The sequence below is a fragment of the Sceloporus occidentalis genome, unplaced genomic scaffold (genome assembly GCF_023333645.1).
Source record: "Sceloporus occidentalis isolate IW3139 unplaced genomic scaffold, rSceOcc1.0.p SCAF_88, whole genome shotgun sequence".
In the NCBI taxonomy this organism is placed as follows: domain Eukaryota; kingdom Metazoa; phylum Chordata; class Lepidosauria; order Squamata; family Phrynosomatidae; genus Sceloporus; species Sceloporus occidentalis.
The window spans coordinates 1,164,838-1,184,368 of NW_028317068.1; the positions used below are offsets into that span (position 1 = coordinate 1,164,838).

The following is a 19,531-nucleotide window of genomic DNA, read 5'->3' on the forward strand; positions in this document are numbered from 1 at the left end:
CTTATGACTCTAATTAACTTTATGCTGTAATTTAGTAGAAAGTCAATACATTTAATTTTGTGCGTATACCATGGGTTGCACTGACAAGTTTCCCTTGAAATAAAACAAAAAAGTGTTTTCTGACCCACAGGCCAAAATAAATAGTGCCTCGTTGATAACATTTAAGATTGGGGCCTTATAGAAATCTTGAGTTGAAATATTTAATACGCCTTACAGTGCAACCCATGAGTGTTTCTGCTTGGATCTTTTTCTTCTCCTCTCTTATCATGCTGACTTATGTCTCCTCTGTCTGTTCAGCAGTGGGAGACATTTAGCGAACGTTCTTCGAGCTCACAAACTCTGACCCAATTTGATTCTAACATTGCACCAGCTGATCCTGTAAGTCAACCACTTAGCTTGCTTGTTTTAAAATTAATACTTGTATTAACATTGGGATTGTGTAATTTTTATAGTCTTTTTCTGTTGCATGATTCTGTGACTACTGCCTATGGTGAACACTTAATTTGTAGAAACTTAGATGGAAAACATTTAATTGTTCTTTTTCTTATAAATTCTATCATCACATTAGGCCTGATTGTTTTGTATTTAACATTACTGCTGGTAGAACTGTAGATTTAGGAATAAATAGTTTCTCTGTATAATAAATACATCCAAATGTCTGTTATGGGCCAGTAAAGGTTTTTCTTTTTTAATTTACTAAATGTTGATATAACATGATTTATGCAGGTATAATTCTTATGTGGTATTTTTCCATATGCTTCTTAACTCCAGAAAAAAAAAGTATATTATATTCAGTTTGTTCCCCCAGTTCAGTGTATCAATTCAGTGATATTTGGTGTTAGGCTTCTATCTTGTCGTCTTTTTCCCCCAGTACCATACATTTCAAAAATGTAACCCTGTATGTACGTTGTTGACCTTAATTGCATGCACCTACCCAGAATCCCTTGTGGTTGTGGCAGGGAAAAACGAGCCGTCTGGTGTCTGTAGATGAGTGTTTTAATAATGCTTCTACTACCACCTTAATTTACAATGTTAAGATAAAAATATTACCGTATTTTCCCGAATATAGTCTTTAAAGTGGGGGTGCGGCCTATATTCAGGGTTTAGCGCAGAAATGCGAAATTCATATCGCCAAAGGCCCGGAGATGCAGTTCCGGGCGCCGGGCAGGCAGAAGGGTTAGGATACATATCCCCTGCAGCGGTGCAGGGGGACTTGTATCCTACTCTCTGATACGCTCAGACAGCCTCCCCTGCCAGCAGTTTCCACGGGGGGAGTGCGGGCCCGGGATATTGTCTAAGCGCATCCCGCAGACGTTCACCAGCAGCGGCAATGCGCGTAAACAACCTCCGCTGCCGCCACATCTGCTCGATGTGCTTTAACAATATCCACATATTACACTTTTACACATTACAATTTTTCTTTAAAAAAAAAAAAGCACCTAACTTTTAGGGTGCGGCCTATAATCGAGCCATTATGGTATATGTCAGAATCTTTCTTTTAAGCAATAACACCACAGCATATTGGGTCTTAAAGGAATAGAAAGATCTCCAGAGCTGGTGACTTAATATAATTTCTAGTCTTTCTAGAAGAGAGGCATGGTCTTCTGACACCTAAGGGTCCACTATAGACCTTTTTTCAGTACACTTCTTTCACATGCTTAGGAGCGCTTGTTTTTTTTTTTTAATAGTGGATACGCTCCAATAGAAATAAGCAACAACCAGTGTTATCTCAAAAATTGTTTGTTTTTTTTATAGCATTTATGTGATTGGCTGGTGCTACTCCCACTGGTTCCACTTTACCTAGAATGTACAGAAGATACTGTAGCCTGGGTTGTCTTCTGTTTAGAAACAGTTTTGTGGTGAAATCTTGAGATCTGTGGCCATTATTGCAGTTAGAATCCCATCATGCTAAATTTGAAAAACAAAACTGGATTTGGAAAAAAGTTATAGAAACCTTGTAATATTTGCGCTGTAACTGCCAAAATAGATTAAAATCCTAGACATATGGGCTGTTTTCCAAATCGAGATAAGTTAATGAATATATTTTGGCTTGTTTTTCCCCTATAGGCACATGTTGTGTAAAATGTATTTAGACATAAAACTGTGAAAAATGCATTTTTGAAAATATAAAATTCATACAGAATGTGGCTTCAAAAGCCCAACATGTGCTGAAAAAAATATACAATTTGTGTGGGATACCAAGAGGGACGTTAGAGTTGAAAACTGAAGAGCACCAAATTGCTCTGATCCTGGACCAAATAGCTGTAGCCCTAAACTGATTAAATATAGTATGCGTCGACATTACACACAGAACCAAAAACATTAGGCATGTTGTGTTTTAGTGGTGGATGGTTTCAGGTTTTAGGGTCTGTTTCATCAAGCTGTGCTCGCTAGATTTAATCAAGCCTTTGTTACTTGAGTATCGGCTATAAAGGGCAATTGACGGGATATGACTACATTTTAACGTCCTCACTGACCTCAGAGTTGCCAGTGACTTCACATTTAGCGTTGAATGCGCTAGATTAAATTTATTTCAGTTAAAGAATTCTTACTAAATTACTCAGTAAATGACTTTAAGTCTACATTGCACTCTACTGTGAGTATACAGCATTGTAATATTTGTTTTTGCACATTCAAACCAGTTTTTTTATTTTATTCTCTGGTTCCCATGTACCATGCATATTTTTCTATGAAAAGCTAGTAAGGATTTGCTAAGCCCTTCTGTTTTCTCTATTCTGTGCCAGCAGGGTGCTGCTGTGTTTAATGCTGGACCAAAGCCACCAGGGACATTAAAGTAGAAGTACTTATAGCCAAAGTAGTGCGCACAGACATTTACCAAAATACTGGCAATTTAATTCAAAAGCTCATGCTTAGAGAACAGGCTCTATGGGGAGAGCCATGGTGTCTGTGACTTTTCTACATACTGTACTTTTTGGATGTCTGTTATACTGTAAAATGCTAAGTATATCCATTGATAAGATAAATAAAAATATACAGTACACCGTATTCAACTCATGTTCAGTAAATGTTTTGGGTTTACCGTTTTACAAAATATCAAGACTATAGGAATCAACCAACATTTATTGGCTTATTTAACATTGGTGATGCTTTCTCAGTACATTTTATAATTTTATTTTTGAATTATTGCGTTATCAGGATACTGCCATTGTTCATCCTGTTGCTATAAGAATGACTCCAAGCAAAATTCACATGCAGGAGATGGAGCTAAAAAGAACTGGAAGTGGTAAGGGATTCGAAAGCATCCCTTTTGTTTTTACTTGCTACAGCAAAAAAGTTATGTCACGAGCTAGCAGCCATGACAAACTGCGCAGTTCTATTACTTAGTGAACTTTTGGTTCCCTTATTTTAAAAACATTTTTCAGATAATTTTTTCTGTTTAATATTAGTTTGGCGATTATTTACAGAGGGGATTTGGTGCAAAGTTTTAAACGTGACCTTATCACCTTAACCTTAGGTATATCTGTTAATGGTAATAAGACCAATTTATAAGTACCTGTACATAAGAAAAATCAAATGGCTAGAGTAATAAAATATATAAAAAAGGCCTGCCCTCAGGATTTGTGGGGCCCAGGGCAAGTAGAATTCACATGGCCATCACATGTCACTTTGTGTACAGGAAGGCTCTCGCTCTTCTTCAAGCATGTGCATAGCAAAGTTACGTTTCTGCTGCTCAGAGACCTGGAATGATCTCGAGCCTCAGGGAGTGCAAAAAGCAGTGAGTGTAGGATCCATGGCAGGAACCAGCTTGCCCCTGAATAAGAACATTCCTGGATCCCTACAACCACTAAGTGTGTTTAACTGTCACTGAAAAAGATAGTGTTGTCAACCACACAAGTTTAACAAACTATAGTGTGTTACCTGTTTTTTTTGTTTGTTTGTTTTTTTATTTATAGATCCTACAGACCCCACAAGTCCCCTGCACATAAAGCCACAAGAACTTTCTGAAGAGAGTAATCTAAGTTCTTCTGTTAAATTTGTTTCTGGGAATCCTGTTGGTAAGTAGTGGCACTGTATATTTCTTTTGTTTGTACAGCAAGCAAACGGTTTCTTTCCTAGTGGCTCCCTCCTGACATCATTAGACTGATGACCCCCCCCCCTACAGTCTAATCATGGGTACTGCTATTAGCAACACACAGCTACATAGCCCTGCTTGCTCATTATTCTGTGATTAGTTGCAGTGGGATTTAAAGTGAACTAGTACTAGTGTAGTATGTTAGGGATTGTTGCATTCCGTAACATTTTTTTAAAAAAAACCTATGCGTACAGGGTGTTATCATGGGATGCGGTCGAACATAAATCTAGGTTATTATTTTTCATTGGTGACACTGAATTTGTTTAATAAATCCTAAGCAATGCGTTTTGGGGGTTTTTTTTTTTACGTACTTCAAAAGAAAGCCCTTGAAAAATGTAATTATATAAATTGTGTGGGTACACTAACACTAAAAGAGTGATTCAAGAAACTTATGAAAATAGTACACAAAAGCACAAAAAACATTTGGTCATGGAGGGTTTAATTATAAAAGTTTTTAAAGAGCAACTAGAGTGTTTTAATGGTTTAGAACGTAAAAGAATTAGTTTCCTAAATTACACTTAGGCACCCGTTTTTGAACTTGCCAGTTACAATTGTGCTTAAGAAAGGTGCTCAAAAGCATTTATAGGCGAGTTGCAACTCTCTGGCTTGGGGTCATCACTAGTGCCCACTTGCAAGAAAAACTGAGAGGACCATGTATTGATGGTTAGTTTACATGTTAACCTCGCAGCTCAATGTGAATCTGTGAATTTAGCTGCACCAAGGGAATTATGCTTGTTCTTTATCTCTCCCAACATTTCATTTAGTTGTGGGAGTTTATATGCTATTCGAAATGGTAAAATAAAATGCGTAGGTAAAGAAGAGCAGCTCGGCAAGAAGGGACCTTTTAATAGCAGACACCTGACTAAAGGGCCTTTATAGAACATTGCAATAGAACAGTTCTATAAAATGCTGCTTGTCTCCGTGCAAATGTTACTCTTTGAGATAATGCTAAATTTATGATATTAGCATGTACGTTTTTATTCTCTTTAATAAAAACTAGCAGTACCTTTAGTTGAGCTTGTAACTGAAATGTGAAAACTACATTTGTTAGAAAATGGTTTGTTACCAAAAAACAATTGCTATCATTTTTGTTTTGTAGCTGATGGTTACAGCAGTTCAGACTCCTATAACTCTGATCCAGAGGAGATTGGAAATGTGATTACCAGGCAACAGTGAGTGTTCACCTATTAAGTCTGGTTACAGTATTTAGACCATACAGCACTGTATCATGTTCTTATGGCAGAATTCGGGATCTGCAAACTAAACCTGCATGTTGCCTATGCTGAAATATTCATGTGTACAAATGCAGATATACAAAACTATATATATATATATATATGTGTGTGTGTATGTATATATTGTTCCTAAAACATTTTACATCCTTATTATTTGGTTGTAATCCACTTTCCCTTTATTTTTTCATAGGGGTAATTTCTCCAAAATTCTAGTGCACATCACTATATATAAAAATATATAGAATAATTTCCCTCTTACAATGTTCAGAGCAGTCACTGCTCCTGTATGTAGGTTACCCTCGAGTTTGACCAGTCAGAAGACATCCATAACCACATCATATAGGGTTGTTCTGTGACTGCTCTGAAGATTGTAAGTCTCTTATCTTTGCTCACCACTATTATATTTATCATATTTATTACAGTATAAGCAGTTTCATTGTTCTGTGCTCTTTCCAAGTATTTTATATGTTTTTACCCTATTTGATGTGTAGTCACTTTTTTCATGTTCTGGCATTGTTTGTGAAACAACTGTGAAGTTTCTCTCGTTTTAGCAGCGTAATTTCACCTGTAGTGAGTTTATAATGTTACAGTAATCCCACCCCAATATCTGCACGTATAAGCACGTAAATTTAACTTGATTAATGTATTCTCTGGAGAGAGTTATGTCCAGGATTCAGAGGGCTTTATTTTGTAAATAAACCCCAGAGTTTGTTTTCGTGTACTAATTCGCTCTGATGATTTTATTCTGATGGTATTCTAATTTAACCCTTTCATAGTACCAAGGGTATTTTCTTTCCTAGAAACATGGGGGGGAGGGTTGCCATTTTTACAAAATGTTTAATCACAGCTCACCTTTTGTATTGTTAGTGTACCAGACCAAATCTGTTTTTAAGACAAACAGGGTTCTCATTTTTAGACTATATTCTTCCATGATACAGTATAAAAACATGTGAATATTGTAAATATTGATATATTCGGTAGGAGACCTGTCATTACTACAAATGTATATCCAACAACTCTCCTGAGTACACTGACAGATGTAGATGGGATTTTTTTTGTTTGTTTAAAAAAAGGTTTTGAGCAAGACCTCCTTTGCTTGTTATATGAAGAAGAAATGCATATCAAAATGTGGAATAGGCATATGGCTACCCTAAAAATAAGACAAGACCAACAAATGGGCAAAATAGTTGTGCTGAATATTTCTTACCTGCAGTCGAATTCTAAATTACACAGTGTCTTTTAGATTTGTTTTTTTATGGGATTAGGCAAATGTTTTTTTTGTTTTCTACTTTTTTCAACTTTTCTGTGCTGCTTATTCAACTTTTCTCTTTTTAAATTAGAGGGGTACCCCTCATGATGTCATCACTATATTCCCTATTGGGGATATTGAAATCTATTCAAAGGAGAACCCCCCTCCACTAACTCTGATCTAAATTTGTGATCAAGAAGCGGGCATTCGGACTACTTTTTCAGTATGTCATAGTATGTTCTAGGGACCTAATGGGTTAAGTTGCATAATTCTAAAAACTACTTGGTGTGTATTGTGTAAACAGGGTGGTGCCTTGATTGTAAGATTTGTGTACATGTGACCTACCTGATATTTTATATAACCAACGCCCTAGTAGGTGCTTTATTTCTATGATAGCTTGGCTCTCTAAAGTTAGTTGCCTCTACTCTGTAGTTTAATGAGATGAATTCAATGATATCTAGTGACCTATAGTTTAAACGCAGCTCCTGTTCTGTCAATTCTGTATACAGCTTTTCAATATAAGATGCAGGTAGAACTAGTGTTTGCCAGTAACTTTCTAGTTTCCAGTTGGTAACAACATTTCAGCATCTTCCCCAATGGATTATTTGTTTTTTTTCCACACTAAGCAATAAAACAAAAAATCCCACTTGACTGGTATGAGACATTTCTCTGTTGATATTAGAGGATCTGATGCATTGTAGTTGCCCGTTTAATGTTGCTTGACAGGTCTCATTCAGGCACTTCTCCAGACAGTACTGCTCCACCTCCACCTCCTCCAAGACCGCAGGCCTCGCATTCACGATCATCATCCTTGGATATGAACAGAACTTTTGCAGTCACCACAGGTGAGTTGATATGTTGCTTTTAGTTAAGGTATTCTGAATAATAAGGTTTATTAGTTGGGTTAGGGCAACATCATTTTTAGTTTTGTTCAAAAATTAAGTATAAGGCATTTTCTGGGAAATTAGAGATTTTTTTTGTTAAATTTTTTACACACTATTTAAATGACAATGCTGACTTTATTTCAGGAGCCTAGTAATGACATGAAAGAAAACGGAACTTAAAATTTAGAATTCATTACTGGAGTTGCGTATTTGCCATGCAGAAAGGATGTGAGATGCTCACCAAGAACAGTCAGCCACTTCATAGTCTGCCTTACTGTGTGTCTCCGCTTGAGAAATGTAAAATAAAAAAAATTGAGATGCTTTCAAGCGGGGATGCACCGTAAGGTAGACTATGAAGTGGCTGTCTGTCCTTGGTGAGCATCTCACATCCTTTTTGTATGAGTTGAGCATTTGTACTATTCCCAGTACCTCCTTACTCCTCCCCACTCCTGAAACCCATGGAATAGCCTGCATTTTTTTGTCCCTTAAAAAATGTTGTTCTTGTAATGTTAATATGCTCAGTTTTTTTTTTCAATTGCATTGAATTCTGATCAAATGCCAAACTACACAGCTTGCTTTAAGTTATGTCTCCACAATAATGCCCATATAGTTAAGCATAGGGGGCAAAGTCAGCTAGAACTTTGAGTCTATTAGTATATACCAGAGAGGTAAATTTAAGTTAAAGCAGTGGACAAGTTACTGTAATTATATTTGTCAGAAGAGGATTCATTTCATGTTAAGCAGTTACCTTATTATCTTGTTTAACAGGGCAGCAGCAAGCTACTGCAGTCCCGCATCCTCCTGCTGTTCCTCCTAGACCCCTGCCCACCCAGGTACAGTAACGGTACATTACTAATTGCCAGTTTTGACATTACACTTTATAAGCTTGCAAAGATAGAAGAGAAGACTGTAACAGGACAGTCATGTTGTACTCTACACTGTATATATGTTTATAATGTTTTAAATATTTAGCAGAATTCACCTCTCCTGTTCCTAATTATGTGATTAGTTTTTAAAAAAATATATATATATATATTTCATACTTCTTTGATATGTGAAGGGGATAAGGATAGAAGTTGGAAGGAAGTCTGCTTTTTCATAATGTTTGTAGAAATAAAATTTTAATGAATTGATGTCTTGGATAGCAGGTTCTCTGTTATGTAATGGTGCACATGAACTTGCTGAAAATGTGACCCCCCCCATACAGGCACCTAGAGTTTTTGTACTCCTTCTCTCCAGACTTCAGGTACTCATTCACACCGCTGTGTGGATTCAGAAGGTATTGTGGCTCATTCTAGCACTTCACCTCAGCAAATTCCAGAGCAGCCAAACTTTGCAGACTTCAGCCAGTTTGAAGCATTTGCTTCGTGTGCAACAGAAGAACCATCTGATGACTCTGAGAAACAATTGGACGTACAGGTTTGTAACGCATATTTAAAAAAAATATACCGTATTGGCCCGAATATAGGCCGCACCCCCCCCCACACTTTAAGTCTTTAAAGTGGGGGTGCGGCCTATATTCAGGGTCTAGCGCCCGACGCCCGGGACATGCAGTTCCGGGCGCCGGGCAGGCAGCAGGGTTAGGATACAGATCCCCCGCAGTGGTGCATGGGGACCTGTATCCTACTCTCTGATACGCTCAGACAGCCTCCCCTGCCGGCACTTTCCACGGGGGGAGTGCCGGCACGGGAGATTGTCTAAGCGCATCGCGCTGACGTTCACCGGCTGCAGCGATGCGCACGTAAACAACCTCCGCTGCCGACACGTCTGCACGATGTGCTTTAACGATCTCCCTTGCCGGGAATTCCCACGAGGGGAGTCCCGGCAAGGGAGATTGTTAAAGCACATCGTGCACACGTGACGGCAGCGGAGGTTGTTTACGCACATCGCCGCAGCTGGTGAATGTCCGCACGATGCATTTTACCTCTGCCCCCAAGACTTACCAGAGCAGACTCCCGGGTGTCTTGCGGGGGACATCTACGCAATATGCGTATACAACTTCCGGTGCCGGCACTTCCGCTGGAGTTTTTCCATGAGTGGGTAAGTAAGTATGGGTTTATACATTAGATTGGTTTAAGAATAACTCCGTATCCTGTTAAACTGAGGCTAAAATCAAGTATTTGCTGAAAGTGTGCTTTCGATTAGCAGGCAGGTGACAAGTTTTATCTGCAAGAAATGTAATACTTTTAAAATGAGTATATTTCAACAAAAAGCTAAAATGTAATGGCAATGCATTGTAGGGCTGCAACTAACGATTATTTTAATAATCGATTAGTTGGCCGATTATTTTGTCGATTAATCGGATAAAAAAATACATTATTTTAAATTGAAGAAAAATTGCAATAGAAAACGTACAATTTACACTTTCATCTCTTTATTGCAATGGCCTCTCTCTATTCACCTTCTTATTTTACTGACATAATAATAAATGCTACAAGAACCCAAACACAGTGTTTCTCAAACTAGGTTTTAATACAAAGTTATTAGTAAATATTAATTCATATGTTAACTATTTTTCATATTTAATAAAAACTGAGAAAAAAGCCTCGTTTACATTTTTTTTATTTACCAAACTGCCCCCAGTTATGCACATCTGACCCCCAGCTTGCCACTCTGCCCCCATATATGCCTTATACCTCTTATATGCCAGATTCCGCTGTGCCCCTGATATGCCTTATACTCCTTATATGCCAGTGATATGCAACTGAGCCCTCTGATATACCTTTTACCCCCAGATTTGTTTTATGCCCCCCTGATATGCCTAATATTGATATGCCTTATACCCCCTATATGCCACTGAGCCCCCTGATACCTTTTACCCCCAGATATGTTTATGCCCCCTGATATGCCTATATGCCCTGAAATTCATAATACCCCCCCATACACCACTATAACTCACCCATACACCACTCTGGCTCCTCCCCCTCCCATACACCTCTGGCTCCTCCCCCTCCCATACACCACTGCCTCCTCCCCCTCCCATACACCACTGCCTCCTCCCCCTCCCATACTCCACTCTGCCTCCTCCCCCCTCCCCTACATGACTTTGGCTCCTCCCCTCCATGACTTTGCCTCCTCCCCCTCCCATACTTCACTCTGCCTCCTCCCCCTCCCCTCCTCCACTCTGCCTCCTCCCCTCCCATACATCACTTTGGCTCCTCCCCCTCCCATACTCCACTCTGCCTCCTCCCCCCTCCCATACTCCACTCTGCCTCCTCCCATACACCACTCTGCCTCCTCCCCCCCTCCCATACTCCACTCTGCCTCCTGTGAACCTCCGTTGCTGACAAGACACCAGGGAGCCGGGTAGAGAGGCAGAGTGCCGTATGGGAGGGGGAGGAGCCAGAGTGGTGTATGGGAGGGTGGCTCCCATACACCCCTCTGACTCCTCCCCCTCCCATACACCGCTCTGCCTCTCTACCCGGCTCAGTTACTGAAGGCACTTTCACTGCAGCTTCATAGAAGCCTCAGTGTAAGTGAAGGTGAGTAACGGAGTCTGTCTGTGCGATGCAGACCCCCACCGGCTGACAGAGAGGATGATCCTCTGTCAGCCGGTGGGGGTCTGCATCGCACAGACAGACTCCGTTACTGCCCTTCACTTACACTGAGGCTTCTATGAAGCTGCAGGGAAAGTGCCTGTCAGTAATGGAGCCGGGTAGAGAGGCAGAGTGATGTATGGGAGGGGGGAGGAGTCAGAGGGGTGTATGGGAGGGGGGAGAGAGACGGAAGTGAGAGACCGGCCGACAGTGAGGAGAATCCAGGTCCCCTGCAGTGTTGCGGGGGATCTGGATTCTAGTATTATAATCCGATCTCTGTTTGAGGTCGGATTATATAAGGAGAGGAGTTTTTCAGAGCATTTGCTCTGAAAAAAAACACTTTTTTTAATCGATAAAAATCGATTCGATTAATCGATAATGAAAATCGTTGACAACGATTTTCATTATCGATTTTATCGATTAGTTTCAGCCCTAATGCATTTTAGAAACCAATTCAATGGGGGTAATAGTGATTGGCAAACTTTCTTCCACTGGACATCCAACAATAATCATACAGTCATGCAGTCCTTTTTTGTGAAGCCTCCTTTATAGTCCCCCTCTTTCCCCTACATACTGAAGAGAGATGCATGAATCTATAACTTTATGTATACATGTGGTGTTTGTTGTTTTCTTTTGGGGGGGGTCTTGTTTTTGTGTTTTGTAACACAATACAGAAGAGCTTTTACATTTTATTTTTTTTGTTTTGATGCTTTTTCTGCATACACCATCGTTGTTGATGCTACACTTCGCTGAGTGGAGATCACACTGGAGATGATTCATAGATATCATGATGCAGCTGCCATTGGTCTTTGCTGTTGCCTTACTAGCCAATCACCTGTGCTGTCCAGATCAGCGATGGCTCATGTTTTTGATTTTTTTTCCATACAGGCTGAAAAACCATCCTCTGATACCGTAAGAAATGCCAAGTTAAATGGCCGTGTGGAAGAAAAAACTGTGTCTGCAGCCCCTGCCAATTCAGTATGTATTACTTTACACTTAAAAGCTTAAATAAGTTTACAATTTTAAGTTAATTTTTTTTTCCCTTCACAACAAAAGCATTTTTTTTCTCCCCATTGAGCTTATTTCTAATCTGGCCACAGGGAAAGGTGAACACCCCTCTTGCACCCCCTCCTAAACCTGTCCGAAGGCGGTTAAAATCTGAAGATGAACTTAGACCAGAAACAGAAGAACACAATCAGAAATCAAATGTCGTAACTACTGTACTCCCCCCACAGCCATCTATTCCACGGTACTCACTCAGAAAAATCAATAAATTAAGCTAATGCTTTTAATTAGCCTATGTATTGATGTATGTATTTGCTATGAAATTGTAGAGCAAAACATCTATCTATATTATGCTTGCCCTATTTTCCTTGGGATGTTACAAATGCTATTTCTTTGCTAAATGCTCATATCCTAAGATATGTTTATTTTGATCTATTTATGCCTCTAGATCAGCTGGAAAAGATAAGAAGGCAATTCAGGCTTCAATTAGACGCAACAAAGAGACCAACACAGTGCTTGCAAGGCTGAACAGTGAACTACAGCAGCAGCTAAAGGTAGCACTCCTTACTTGCCAAGGTCTTATGTTATGTGGGCACGCAAATTATTTTGCCCTTGTTTTATCATATTTACTGTACTTTCCTTTAGCAAACGATATACATCATCACTGGTATATGTGAAATGCCGGCACTGTGTCGACTTCTCAAACCCAGTGACTTTTAACCCCTTAAGGACCGGGCTCATTTTTCGTTTTGTACCCTGTGGGACTGAGGCTGTTTTGACACTTTTGTGGTGCTTGTGTTCAGCTGTAATTTTCTCATCACCCATTTAGTGTACCCACACTATATATTGGTTTTTTCAGGACAAGATGGGCTTTCTTCAGATACCATTATTTTGATCGTATCATATTATTTACTATAAAAAAAATTAAAAAAACATGGTGAAAAATTGAAAAAAACACATTTTATGACTTTTATTTGAAAATTCTTTTACTCACCTAAAAAAGCAAGTAAAAAAACTAGCTAAATAGATTCTACTACTTGTCCTGAGTTTAGAAATACCCAATGTTTTTATGTTTAAGTTATAGGGCAATAAGTACAAGCAGCGTTTTATGATTTCCAAATCTTTTTTAACAAATCTGGTCAGTCTGCCTCCATCTCCTCTTTGGAACATCTTTGAAGCCGGTTAACTCAATTTAACCCGTCAAACCATATATTTTTGAAAACTAGACACCCCAGGGTATTCCAAATGCTGTTATTTTAACCCTTTCCATGCACCAATTATAGAACTACACTTTGTCAAACTTTGTAATAGTAACTTAAAAAAAAAAATTTTTTCACACAAATTGTACTTTAGTTATAGATATACAGGTTCTGGTATATGTCACCGTCAAACAACCCCCCAATGTGTGTTCAGGAACATCTCCTGAGTGCAGTGATACCCGACATGCATGGGTTTGTCGGGTTGTTTGAGATTTAAAATGCCACATTTGGGAAGTGCGGTTTTTTTCTCCATTTTGTTCAGTCTGTACCTATGCCCTATCTTTGAGCTCGGCCACTCCAATTTACCCCATCAGCCATTTTTTTTATATATTAGACACCCCTTGGGTATTTGAAGTGCTTTTATTTTAACTCTTTGTTGAGATTTTTGAGAAATTTTAGCACTTGCTCAAAATAATAAACTTTATTTTTTTATTTTATTTTTTGAATACTTATATTTTTTTACACATTTTGCTGGTACTGGATGGTTCATCAAGTGACATCACTACATAATTATTTTTAAATGTTAGCACATTTTTTTTATTTTATTTTTTTCCATTTTTTATTTTTTTTTGAATATTTTACTAATCACATAGTGATTAGAAAGCTGGGTTCCATTGACTTGCTTGGTTGAATGCAGTACCTGTATTCAACCTGCAAGTGGAGCCAGAGTTCTCTAGAGGGTCAGGAGACCGTCTAGCGAACTCTTTCTTCTTTATTATTTTTTTTCCCGGGCCGCCGCCATCTTGTTGATGGCGAAGATCACCGGCAGCTGCGGCTGTGACCGCTCTCCGGAGCGGTCACAGCCCATCCAAAGGTAAGTGTTTGGTGTCGCTGGATGCCTCCTGATCGAGGCATTCCAGCGACACCATTTAAGTTTAGGAGGCGATCGTTGATATATATTTCAAAAAACATATATAACATATTAATGTTTTGATATTATCTCTGAATACGTGTGATGGGATGACTAGATAGCGTAGTCGTCCTCAGATATTTCTATGTTGCATAGGAATTTTATAGTGTAAAGTACATCTTCAATGTTGCCATAGCCTGTACTTGACCATTAGAGCTTTTGCTTTTTGGAAATAAAAGATGACTTCTATTACTCAGAGAAGATACATTTTCACTGAGGTCCATTAAGTGCATATCATGCTGCACAGGTGGAAAGACCACACCAATTGTTTTATACATTCATACTACAGCTTCAGTGTATATTTTACAATCATGTTAATAGGCGTTTTAATAAAGGGAGAGTTCACAGGATTGTCTACATTTACTGCACTATACATTATGAATGGGCCAACCCTAGTGAGCTTAAGCTGCAGGAAGAGTTTGGCAGACACTTCATAATAGTTTAACAAGTGATATTTTTTCTCTTTACACATTACGTTTTGCATTGTACAGTCAGTTCGACCCTTGATACTGAATAGTGAGAGCTGAAATCACAACTCTCCATTAATTTAATTTTTTTTGTTTAAGGATGTTCTTGAAGAAAGAATTTCTTTGGAAGTTCAGCTGGAGCAACTTCGACCTTTTTCTCACATTTAGAAAGACTGCCGCTAACTGTGAAATACAGGCCTACCCTCAAAACTGACCCAGAATGCCAGCATCCTACCATGCATTCAGCGTTATAATGGTGTGCCTCTCTTACGTCTCGTACATCTGCCATATTATCCACGTGACTTAGTCACAAAAGAATATTTATCGGTTATGTTTGTGGACATTGATTCATGTATATCATTCACATTTTCCCCAGTTAAACCATGAAAAAATACTAACCTTAAAAATGCTTATTCCTTTAAGAATGAAATGAGACTGAACAGATAATTTAATAACTGTGTTAAATTAAAAAAAAATTAAAAAAAAAAAAAATAAAAAAAAAAATCGGTGTGCTGTCAAACAGCACAAACCTTTAGATTTTTTCCTAATTCCATCATAAATGTCTGTGTTTACTGTTCACATCTGATTAGAATAACAAATTTGTTTACGCCACTATACAGAGAGCTGGAGTTGCTAAACATCTTGGTATGAGTTTTAAGAAATTACCACACATCCAACAATTGACATGGATGTTCGCAAAGGTTTCGGTTGGAAGTGAGATTAGGAAATATGTGCAGTGCCTTTTTAATTACAGACAACGAAACATCTTAGAAACGCCGGAGATTTTTCACGATAACAATATTCATCTTGTATTACGTTAAGATGTCTGCTCTTCTACAATCAAATCATGCCGTGTTTGTGCAGTTTCTCAGTAAGACCGCATTGATTTATTAGATGCTGCGTTTAATGCAGTAAATATATTCATACATACTGTGCACCCTTCCTCTCCACAGCCAATCAAGGACAATAACCTTACCTTCAGTATAGCAAACGCACCAAACTTTTAAAGCATGGAAATAATTCATCAACTCTTTGGAATATAAGACAATTTTAAGATGCTTTTATTTTCTTAAAAATCAAAACCTTGTATTCCAAAAATATGGTATACATTTAAAGTAACCCTACCATAAAACCTCCAATCAAAATATAAGCAGTACTAACTCCATAATCATGAGCAGATGCTTCAATTGCACGTCTTAAGTACTTTAATTAAAAAAAAAAAATATTATTTAAAGTATTTAATCCCATGAGTATGGCAGGTTTTGTATCTGCATTGGCCACTGTAAACACTGAAAATTCAGCCATTCCCAAAACAGTATGTCATAGAAGGTTTTTGTTTCATTAACCCTACATCAAAAGTGGGCATATTCCTTTTGATGGATAAATGGGATTACTTAACAGCAAAGACCTTCCTGAGACTATCCTGCAATTCAGGTTTATGTACTGTAAAAGGGGTTTGTTCTATATTGTATGATATACACCTTTTGATCTTGTATGTAAATTTGCATCAAAAGCTGACTAACAGCAACTATTGTATTTAATAGCTTATTCTGGCTGTGGGATCATAGATGTTAAAAGTGCATGGATGTATCTCAGCAGAATCAGAACTAGCAGAAGTGTGATTTTTACACCAATAAAACAGCACAATATTTTAATTTTATGACTTGTTTTCCATTTCTTTATACAACCATGTTTTACAACAAATTCAAAAAAGTAATTTACACTAGGACTTCATATGGCACTGAAAGTACGCACCTAAAATAAACTTGGACACCTCTGCACTGCGATCGTGACTTTTGCATCTTTTGAGTTAAAGGTATCTTGTTTCCTAAGGAGATCTACAATTTATGACCATACATATAGAGACACCTGGCAATTACACCTATATGAGGTTGTTCCAATTCAATTAACATGGGCATTCACATGGAGTTCACTCACCCCCCCCCCATTGCAATAAAATCAAGGACATTAGGGAAGCCATCTCCATAGACATACACATGGGAGTAGAACGGATCATGCTAAAGAGCTCAGTGACTTTAAGCATGGCACTCCTAGGATGCCACCTTTGCCAGAAGTAAGTTTGTGAAAGTTCTGTCCTGCTAGATCTGCCTCGGTCCACTTTAAGTGCTGCTATTGTGAAGTAGAAATGTCTAGGAGTAACAGCTACGCCACAAAGCAGTAAACCACACACTCAGAGTAGGGCTGTAAAGTGTTGAAACATGTAGCGAGTAAGATTCACCTATCCTCTGTAGCATCACTCACTGTTCCAAACTGCCTCGGGAAGCAACATCAGCACAAGCGCTGTGTGTCATCTGCTTCATGAAATGGGAAATGTACGCAAGCTGAAGATAACTATGCGCTATGCCAAGCATTGGCTGGAGTGTAAAGCATATTGCCACCAGGGGAGGGCTGACAGCCTAAGGCCTGGGGGGCAAGTCTAGTCAACTGGCCCATTGCACCATCAAAGCGGCTGCGAGCGACATTGAAAGCGGCAGTCACATCACCAGCGCCTAATGAAATTAAAGTGGCCGGCGTGCACGCACCGCATGCCTCAGCTCTTCATCACACCCCTTTTAAGACGTGGGAAGAGGAGCTGAGGCATGGCCGTTGGGTCTGACTGCCGCATGATGCAGGGGCATACCTAGAGTATTTGGCACCTGTGGCAGACCCTGTATGTGGCACCCCCCCACACACACACACACACACACTTTAAAACTGCATAGTTTCTATGGTTAGGCAAACATTGACAGGGGTACAGCATATTTGTTATCATTATATGCTTAGGGATTATGCAGTACCACCGTCAATGTGTGCCTATACATTGAGCCAGACACTGACAACCCCTATCACTATATACTAAGCCAAACATTGATGTGGTGTAGGCTTACCACTTTAGTGACTGGCATAGTATATAGTAGGGATGCACCGAAATGAAAATTCTGGACTGAAACTAAAAATTCAGCATTCACTTGGCCAAAACTGAAAAAAAAAAACAAAAAAAACTTTAAAATACTTTATTAAAAGTAACACCAAAATTAGACAAAAAAATCAACAACAATATTAACATATATATATATATATATATATATATATATTGTAGGGGACAGCTCACGCATGGGGCGGCAATGACAGTTTCACACAGGTTTCCAACGTAAAAGCGTGTTTATTTAGATGTTGTAATCACAGAGCACCTTGTAAACAAAACAAACTATAAGCCTGTCCGGATCTAACTAAACAGCAGGATACCTCTCTAGCAGCCTAAGGTCTGACGCAAAGCAAAGTAACCAGTTTTGTATGGGGTAAAGCTTCATACCTGGTGGGCTGCAGCGCTGGCTGTAGCTGCTCCTTCATTCAGTGTCTCCCTCTCTCTGAAAACCTAACAGCCCTTTCTTTTAAGGCCTCCTCCCCAGTAACGAGCTTAGGAAGCCTCACCTGAGAGCACCTGGGTTTGCTACCAGGCCTGGCTGAGGTAACCAGGTGAGACATATATCCCATCAACCACTCTCCCATACACTTTACCACAATATATACATATACACATATATATAACAACAATCACAATCCTATCATGCCCAGGTTCTAGCATGTGCTGGCTGACTTAGTATGATAGGAGTGTGATTGCTGTTTGCAATTATATATATATATATATATATATATATATATATATATTAATACTGTCATTGAATTATTCTGTCCAATAAAAGTGTTAACACACCGAAGTTGGACCAAAAAATAATTTATAACAGCAATCACACTCCTATCATGCCTAGGCAGCTACTACATGCTGGAATCTGGGCATGAAAGGAATGTGATTACGGACTCCCTATGCCAAGCTATCCCCCAACACGTACACATCCATGCTATCTGGAACCCTCATTCACAAACATTCAGCATAACACCCATCACTCTCACACACTTACATTCAGCATAACACCCATCACTCTCACACACTTACTAATCCACTTACTAATCCTACCTTTTCTTCTTTCACTCTCACTTTTCCTCCTCCTCCTCTTCTTCTTCTTCTACTTCTTCTTTTTCCTGTCCTTCCGGTGTACTGAGTGCGGCAGACGGTGGGCGTGGCTTCAGTGTTGTGCGCCGGGATTTGACATCAAGTCCCGGCGCACAGCCACAGTTGCCGCGCGCATCATTTCTGGAGGCGTGCCGGCATGGTGGCACCCCTCAGATGAGCGGCAGCCGGGGCGGACCGCCCACCTCCCCCCCCCCCCCCCCCCCCCGCCAGGTACGCATGACGGCCGCATTCAATCCTGCTCGCGGCCGCTTAGTTTTCAACTTTGCGGCCGCAGCCGCATTGAATGCTAGTCTGCCGGTCGTCCGTCCGGCCCACCGGCCCGGATTTAGGGCGGCCTGGGGGGCAATTGCCCCCCTGCCCCCCGGCCCAGCCCGCCCCTGATTGCCACTGTACTCTGGAGCAGTGGAAACATGTTCTCCGGATTCGCACTTCACTAGCTGGAAGCCTGATGGCTGAATCTGGGTTTGGCAGATGCCAGGAGAACGCTACGTACCCGAATGTGCAGTGCCTGCTGTAAAAAAGGGATAATGGTTTCAGCTATTTCCCGTAGTTCCATTGAAGGGAAATGTTGATTCTACAACATACAAAGACTTTTTACACAATTGTATGGCTCCAACTTTGTGACACCAGCTTGTGGAAAGTCTCCGTAGAAGAGTAGAGGCTGTTATAACTGCAAGTGGGGGAGGCAACACTGTATCAATGCCCATTGTTTTTGAATGGAATGCACAACAAGCACATATAGGTGTGATGGTCATGTCCACATACTTTTGCTTATACGGTGTACATGAAGGGCATCCCAATGTAACAAGAAGTGACAAGAAAGAAGCTGCCACTCACATTTCCATCTGACACATGCCTGA

The 19,531-nt window shown here is 39.6% G+C and overlaps 1 protein-coding gene across 4 annotated transcripts in view; it reads left to right on the forward strand.

The window, feature by feature from the left end:
* Nucleotides 1-14,806, forward strand: part of LOC149284776 (ralBP1-associated Eps domain-containing protein 1-like) — a 38,381-nt gene extending 23,575 nt beyond the window's left edge. The window contains exons 10-21 of one of the 4 annotated variants that reach the window (XM_089496196.1): nt 298-378; nt 3,157-3,244; nt 3,915-4,016; nt 5,193-5,265; nt 7,304-7,422; nt 8,230-8,294; nt 8,701-8,880; nt 11,013-11,015; nt 11,886-11,975; nt 12,098-12,246; nt 12,451-12,556; nt 14,738-14,806. In XM_089496196.1, the coding sequence (XP_089352322.1) occupies nt 298-378; nt 3,157-3,244; nt 3,915-4,016; nt 5,193-5,265; nt 7,304-7,422; nt 8,230-8,294; nt 8,701-8,880; nt 11,013-11,015; nt 11,886-11,975; nt 12,098-12,246; nt 12,451-12,556; nt 14,738-14,806 (1,125 nt within the window). The remainder of the gene's footprint in view (nt 1-297; nt 379-3,156; nt 3,245-3,914; nt 4,017-5,192; nt 5,266-7,303; nt 7,423-8,229; nt 8,295-8,700; nt 8,881-11,012; nt 11,016-11,885; nt 11,976-12,097; nt 12,247-12,450; nt 12,557-14,737) is intronic. The other 3 variants (XM_089496195.1, XM_089496197.1, XM_089496198.1) reach the window with 3 other exon arrangements.
* Nucleotides 14,807-19,531: the final 4,725 nt, after the last annotated feature.